At 50.1% G+C, this 7,348-nt stretch overlaps 2 protein-coding genes across 2 annotated transcripts in view; both read right to left on the minus strand.

Moving 5' to 3' along the window:
• LOC103374710 (cyclin-dependent kinase 16-like) overlaps positions 1-5,656 on the minus strand; it is a 7,229-nt gene extending 1,573 nt beyond the window's left edge. Inside the window, exons 1-15 of the mRNA XM_008304840.1 lie at positions 5,527-5,656; positions 5,003-5,155; positions 3,545-3,663; positions 3,341-3,469; positions 3,187-3,243; positions 2,954-3,068; positions 2,752-2,846; positions 2,521-2,583; positions 2,111-2,234; positions 1,670-1,790; positions 1,425-1,522; positions 833-938; positions 379-421; positions 205-295; positions 55-129 (exon numbers count right to left, since the gene is read on the minus strand). Coding sequence (XP_008303062.1) covers positions 55-129; positions 205-295; positions 379-421; positions 833-938; positions 1,425-1,522; positions 1,670-1,790; positions 2,111-2,234; positions 2,521-2,583; positions 2,752-2,846; positions 2,954-3,068; positions 3,187-3,243; positions 3,341-3,469; positions 3,545-3,663; positions 5,003-5,155; positions 5,527-5,656 — 1,519 coding nt within the window. The remainder of the gene's footprint in view (positions 1-54; positions 130-204; positions 296-378; positions 422-832; positions 939-1,424; positions 1,523-1,669; positions 1,791-2,110; positions 2,235-2,520; positions 2,584-2,751; positions 2,847-2,953; positions 3,069-3,186; positions 3,244-3,340; positions 3,470-3,544; positions 3,664-5,002; positions 5,156-5,526) is intronic.
• Positions 5,657-6,835: 1,179 nt separating this feature from the next.
• Positions 6,836-7,348, minus strand: part of tsr2 (TSR2 ribosome maturation factor) — a 3,708-nt gene continuing 3,195 nt past the window's right edge. The window contains exons 2-3 of the mRNA XM_008304844.1: positions 7,182-7,340; positions 6,836-7,099 (exon numbers count right to left, since the gene is read on the minus strand). Of these exons, the coding sequence (XP_008303066.1) occupies positions 6,995-7,099; positions 7,182-7,340 (264 nt within the window). The 3' untranslated portion in view covers positions 6,836-6,994. The remainder of the gene's footprint in view (positions 7,100-7,181; positions 7,341-7,348) is intronic.

Raw genomic sequence — 7,348 nt, forward strand, 5'->3', positions numbered from 1 at the left:
CAGGTGTGTGTTACCTGGACCAGGTGTGTGTTACCTGGACCAGGTGTGTGTTACCTGGGTCAGGTGCTGCCGGTGGCTTCGTTGTTTCTCTCTCCAGGTGAATCTCTGGCAGGCTGAAGATGGACGTGGCTGAAAGTATCAGAAAAACGCTGTGACATCACAGCCTCAGGATGCGGTGGGGTCAAAGGTCACGTTTACACTTACTGTCAGGAAGTGACATCACTCTGTTTCCAAGGTGACTGAAGTACCGGTGACTCATGGCGTCATCTGCTGAGACTCTCTTCTTCCCTTCAAACTTAAATAAAGTTTCCTGGTTACATGAGCGTCAGCAGAAACACCACAACGGTTTAAGATGAACACGGTGAGGCGTTCACTGACCTGCAGGAACTTTGACAGCAGCTCCACTCCGTCACTGCTGAGCCTGAACAACACAAACAGGTCATCAGCTTGTTGTGTCTCTGCTGGTTTGGTTTTTAAAGAACCTCCTGCAAACGCAGGTTTTTGAAAGAGCAGATGAACGTGATTTCTGTGAAACATGATTCTAAGCTCAGACTGGGTTCACTTCTCAGCACGCCACAGGGGATGCGTTCAAGGACAGTCGTAAAGTTTAAAATCTAATGATTAGTTCCTGTTTACTGTGAGGGGATACAGTTGAGATTCATTTGGTATTGTAGTGATATTACACAGGACTGGTGCTGTTGTGTGTTTCCATAGATCCCAGGTGGACTGAAGCATTACTACTCCGTGTGTGTTGGCAGTACAGCCGCTCAGCAGTCTGGTGGTGTGGTTCAGCTAGGAGCAGAGTGTGGTGTTGTGTAGGTGTGTTGTGTACCTGGGTGTGGTGTTGCTCAGCCTCTCTGCTCGGTATTGTGGGTAATTAAAGGCCACAAACTCGTCGTTGGAGCTGATCCCAGGCCAGCTGCTCTCAGTGGGAGTTCCTGCAAACACAGCTTGTGTCAGATCTCTGGCTCTCTATGATGATGAAACAGAAGCTCATTGGTAGCGATGAAAACATGATAGGACTGATCAATCCATAAATCAATAGCATGACTGAAGTCCAGCATCATAAACAGTTCCTTTACATCCTGCTGCTCTGCCTGAATCACTGACTCTGGCTGAATTAGAGGATGTGAGCTCTGGTTGGAGGTCCTGAACCTCCTCAGAGTCTCTGTCATGGTCCCGTTGCTGCTAAACTCCCACAATGCTCTCTGCTGCCACCATGACTGTAGTCTGTAGACGCCTCCTCTGGTCTCTACAGGATTAGACAGGAAGAGGCTCCACCTGGTGGAACAACCAGGTACTGCAGCTGGTCTATGGTACATTTACTGACATCATGACCTTCTTTTGCCTTTTTGGTTAAACTTTTTAATTGATTACATGAATCAGAAGTTAATCGATTAATCAATAACATCTCCAGTTCTCACCCAGCAGTTTGAAGATGAAGTGAAGCTCCTCCTCAACGGTAGAACCTGGAAACAGAGGACGACCTGTCGCCATCTCATAGAAGATACAGCCGACACCCCTGAACACAGTAGGACAGGAGGACAGTTTGCCCATTTTCCTGACTTACGACAAAAGTTTGTTGTTTAGGAAACAAGATTTGACAGTCAACATTTTACAGTAGTACTACGCCTGTAGCACTACTGCTGTAGTACTGCAGTACACTGACCACATGTCTATGTGTGTGGAGTAGTCGGTGCTGCCCAGCAGGATGTCTGGAGGCCGATACCACAGAGTCACAACCTCATTAGAGTACGTCTTAGTCGGGATTGACTTCGCTCGAGCCAAACCTGGAACACACAACACACACCTCAGTGACATCACTGCAACGACAGCAGGTGGATCAGGTGACTCAGTCTACAGGTGCATCAGGTGACTCAGTATACAGGTGTATCAGGTGACTCAGTCTACAGGTGTAACAGGTGACTCAGTCTACAGGTTATCAGGTGACTCAGTCTACAGGTTATCAGGTGACTCAAGTCTACAGGTGCATCAGGTGACTCAGTCTACAGGTGTATCAGGTGACTCAGTCTACAGGTGCATCAGGTGACTCAGTCTACAGGTGGACCAGGTGACTCAGTCTACAGGTTGTCAGGTGACTCTCACTCACCGAAGTCAGCCAGTTTGAGTTCTCCTCTCTCGTTGATCAGAAGGTTCTGAGGTTTCAGGTCTCGATGGAGAACCTTCCTACGGTGACAGTAGGACAAACCTCTGAGCAGCTGGAACAGGAAGAGCTGAGAACAGAAGGGAACCGACAGGTGAGCTGGACGAATACACACAAGCTCCAGCACAAAAATACACACAATCCGTCGTATAAGTACACACTCATCTGAGATGTTGGTTGACACTATTTGGTAATGTAGAGATTTACAGAAACCAGTCAAGTTTTTGGATTTAGATTCTGGACTGGCTTTGGACTGGTGCTGGAGTGGTACTGGACGAGTTTTCGACAGGTACTGGACTGGTTTTGGACTGGTTTTGGACTGGTACTGGACTGGTACTGGACTGGCTGGTTCTCACCTTGACGTTGTGCACGTGGATGGTGTTTCCACAGTCATCCAGGTACTGCTTCAGATCTTTGTCCTGACACACACAAGTACACAAAAATTTAATACAACTGGCACAAGAAGGATTGTGTGTCTGTTGTGTGTCTGTTGTGTGTCTGTTGTGTGACTATTGTGTTCCTGTTGTGTTCCTGTTGTGTGTCTGTTGTGTGTCTGTTGTGTGTCTGTTGTGTGTCTGTTGTGTTACCAGGTATTCGAACACCAGCGTGAGGGACTTCTGCGTGTGGATGATGTCGTGCAGCGTGACGATGTTGGCGTGTTTCAGATCCTTCAGCAGAGACACTGAGGGAGGAACACACTGCCGTTAGTGCCCTGGTCCTGCAGTACTAGTACTGTACTACAGCAGTAGTACTACTGCAGTACTGCTTCACCGCCTGTCACTGCAGTACCTTCTCTGATTGCAGTACATGGAGCTCCTTCTTCATGTTCCAGTCGGATCTCCTTCAGAGCGACGAGGTTCTCCGTCAGCTTACTGCGACCTTTATAGACCGTGGCATAGGTTCCCTGAAGACAGACAGGTGGATGGACAGGTGGATGGACAGACAGGTGGATGGACAGACAGGTGAGTTGTGTTTTGTAATAAACCTGAACAGACTTTACCAGCAGTAGACAGAACACTCACCTCTCCCAGTTTGTCCAGTTTGATGTACGTCTCCAGTTTCCCAAAACCAATCTCTGACTGCAGACAGACAGACAGACAGACAGACAGACGGGTTAACACAGACTGTCCAACCTCTGAGCGTCCTCTGTAATGAAACAGAAGCAGGTGGACGTACCAGAGACACCCGACGCAGCCGCCTGCTGATTGGCTGCTCAAACAGAGCCGGACCAATCACACTGAACTTCTCCAGGTAGTCGTCTGGAAGACGGATGTCGGCCGGTAAGGACAGACGTTTGTTGATGTCCTGTTGGACAGAGGCACACTGTGAAGGTCCTGCTTCATGTGACCAAACTAAGAGCTCAGCCTGCCCTGGAAGTACCTCAGTGGAGATCTTCTTGTTCCTCAGTCGGACTCTGACCGGACTCTGAACGTCATCTGAAGAAGAAGCTGGATCACTTTCTCCATCTGAACTCATCTTCACATCTTCATGGACGATCTCTGACAACACACACAAACCCAGAGTTATACACAGACATAGACAGTGACGGTGGACTTACGTCCACCCAGGACCATGATCCACTGTGGTGGTCCTGGTCAGGTTCACACCAAACATCTGGACTCCATGTGAGCCCAACACATTGATCTCCATCTGACCAGAGGATGTTCTCCAGCATCCATCAGGCTTCTGTTCATGTTCTCTGGTGAACTTTGATGTGGAAGTTTAGCTGTGAGCAGCAGCCAGGTTTAGTTCTGCTCCTCCGTCCATAGAGGCTGATGTTCTGAAGTGTCCTTCACACTGTGTGAGCTTCACACTAACTCTGGTCTCCATTGATCAGCCCTGTGCCAAGTCTGAAGCAGCTGCCTTTGTCTGGTGTCCACAGCTCCATAGTGACAGTAGTTGACTGTCCGTGGAGTCATTGTAGGAGGACGACCACTGCAGCCCTGATCAGTGCTGCTGTGGCTCCTTCTGGACCTCCTGGTTCCTGCTCACACTGGGCTGCACTGGGTTCTAGCTGCTCACTGATCTTCTGGATCCTTTTCCATCTTTGTCCAGTCTCTCAGTCAGATGTTTCTCCTCCTCTGTTCAGGTCTTCTCCATGTGGAGCCATGATGCAGACATAGATAGACACAGTCCAGAGGTCCAGAACTGAGGAGGTTCTGCTGCTCTCAGCTCGTTGTAGAACCATGTTCATGCAGGTGGACTGATGGAGACCACAGCTGGACTCACTGTGGTTCTTTGAGGTTCTACTCCGGAGCCTGAGTTTTACATGTAAATATTATAAGGGATGAGTTTCTGATTGTTCATCAGAGGAAGTACTCTGCTGCTAGAAGTAATCTGATTACTGACAGAGGATACAGTTTGGGTTCATTTGGTATCTTAGTGATGTTAGACAGGACTGTTGTGTTGTTCCCTGTGTTTCTATAGATCTGTCAGTGGCGGCTGGTCAGAAGTGGGAGGGTCCAGGACGCACCAAGCTGCCAATCAGAACCCAGGCCAAGGTCACATGATCACCAAAAGTTTTCCAGGCTATGTACACACTCATGTGGCTGCACCCGCATCCAGGAAGTGTAACAATGAGTCTTTAAGCTGCAGTAAAGACTCATTTTAAATCTACTAATAATACAAATATTGTTAATATGGCGAAAGAATAAGAACATTATCATTAGCTTTAATATTCTGTCACAATTCATGCAAATGTAATATTACGGTTGAGAACCACTTTTTATCTGGTTGTTACTAGAGGGGCGGCGCCGTAGTGACCAGCCAGTTCTGATTCATCAGGTGAAGGTGGACTGAAGTACTGCTACTCTGTGTGTGTCAGCAGCCGGGCCGTACCCAGTCTGGTAGTGTGGTTCAGGTAGGAGCTCAGGCTGCGACCCAGACCGCGAGGCTTCCTCAGAGAGCTGCTGTAGGACTGAAGCAGAGACTGGACTGAAGAGGAAGAACCTCGAACCTTCAGACCTCCAGAAGAACGAAGAGACACCACCTCTGGGGGGGGGGGTTGGGCAGAGAGAAACAAACAGGAAACGAGGTTGACAAAGTAATGACATCTTAACGAGTTTGATTAATTGATTGATTGACAGCTGCAACAACCAGTCGGAGCAGAGGGAGGAGCTAGGTGAGACATACCTGAGCCAAACAGAACCAGACTGGTGTCAGACTGGTCTGAACGGGTTTGAACTGATGTCAGACTGGTCTGAACCAAACAGAACCGGACTGGTGTCAGACTGGTCTGAACGGGTTTGAACTGGTGTCAGACTGGTTTTGATGCTGTCTTTAGCTGCATCATCAATATCGTCAACAACATGCTGATTCCCTGCTGATATTGATCAATAATCACACTGACAGGTGAGTTTTACCTGAGTCGCTGTGTGACGTCACGTCCTGACTGATGCTGTCACTCAGCGTCCGGTCCCCGCCCCCTCCTCTGGCCCCGCCCCTCCCCAGTGTGAGCGACAGCTGCCGTTTGATCTTCCTCATCCTCTCCATGAGGGGGGGCCGGGGAAGCAGAGGGGGGCGGGACGCTGAGGGGGGCGGGGCCGCCAGCCTGGAGACCCCACCTGGACAGGTAACATAGAACCAGAGCATTAAAATCACGCTCACTTGAACACCCTTGACTGCTGCTGTGTTCAGATAACAGCGAACAGCGTCTGTTCTGAGTCTGTCTGTGCTGCTGGTGTATTATCCTGCTGATACCGGGCTCCGTGTATTTCCTGGTGTGTATTATTATCATTATGTTATAGCCGGGCTCCGTGTATTTCCTGGTGTGTATTATTATTATTATTATGTTATAGCCGGGCTCCGTGTATTTCCTGGTGTGTATTATTATCATTATGTTATAGCCGGGCTCTGGGTATTTCCTGGTGTGTTTGTGTATTATCCTGCTGAGGCTGGGCTCCCTGTATTTCCTGGTCCGTACTGTCATTATGAACATTATTATTGTGTAAACGCCGGGCTCCGTGTATTTCTTGGAGTTGCTGGTATTATCCTGCTGTGGTCGGGCTCCGTGTATTTGCTGCAGTGGCTCGGCGTTATTAATAGCAGCGGAGGCGGAGCGCGGCGGCTCCGCTAACGGCAGCGGGTGTTTGAGGAGCGGCTCCCCGGTGATAGTCGAGGCCCGGCGGCGGCTGGTACTCACCGGGCGGGTCGGTCTCTGCCGGTCCCGGGGTGTCCTCGGCTCGGTTCAGTCTGACAGACGGTCGGTTCTTCTTCGCTCCCAGTAATCTGCCGCCATGTTGCTGCTCCGCACCGTCAGTGACGTCACATCCCGCCAGGAGGCCCCGCCCCCTTCGGTGGTGTATTTTTAAATCATCTCATCTGCAGCTGATCACTGATCGATACTGAGTCTCCATGGCGACCAGGTCAGTGGGATCCAAACCAAACTGCCCTGGATCAGTAATCAGTGCTGGTATTGATCCAGATGAGACTCTTCTCACCTGTGAACCACCTGAAACACTCTGATCCCTTCACCTGCATCTAAACACTGAACCAAACAAACTGCAGGATTCACACAATGAGCTGATCAACTTATTGATCCGTCCTCCATCTTGTTTTTCAGATGAGTGACAGTTGGATGAAGATGGAGGCGGGGCCTTTATTTCGCTGTTGCCGTGGTGAATCGATGACGTCACCTCTGTTCTGATCAATAAAACCAGTATGACACAAGAGTGACATGACAGCGGTTTGTAAACACGTTTAATATAAAACAACACAGTCTGCTGGTTTCCACCCTGAACGTCCGACCGCCGGCCGTCTGGACGTCTGACGCCTCCAACAGGAAGCTCATCAAGTCTCTTCCTGGAGTCAAAGTTCAGCTGCTCCTCTTCTTCACTTCCTCTTCCTCACCAGCGTCCAGCCGTCCTCGTCTTCGTCCTGAGGAGCACGAGGCTGCGACCTGCTGACCGGAGGAGCCGCCGCCTCACACTCCATTCCCTGGAACACACACACACACACACAGAGTCACCTGAACACCTGAACACCTGGCAGACCGGGTGAACCTGTGGGTGGGCGTTACCTGAGCTCCGTCGTCGCTGTCGTCATCAGACTGGCTGGTCGGAGCCGTGACCTTTGCTCTCTGGTTCTGGTTCTGTGTCAGAGTGTTGATGGTGTGTTTGAGCGGCTGCAGCGCCCCCTGCTGCCACTGAGAGAACAGCTGCAGCAGACGGACCGACACCTGGGCAC

This window comes from Stegastes partitus, unplaced genomic scaffold, assembly GCF_000690725.1.
Source record: "Stegastes partitus isolate 25-593 unplaced genomic scaffold, Stegastes_partitus-1.0.2 Scaffold2332, whole genome shotgun sequence".
In the NCBI taxonomy this organism is placed as follows: Eukaryota; Metazoa; Chordata; class Actinopteri; family Pomacentridae; genus Stegastes; species Stegastes partitus.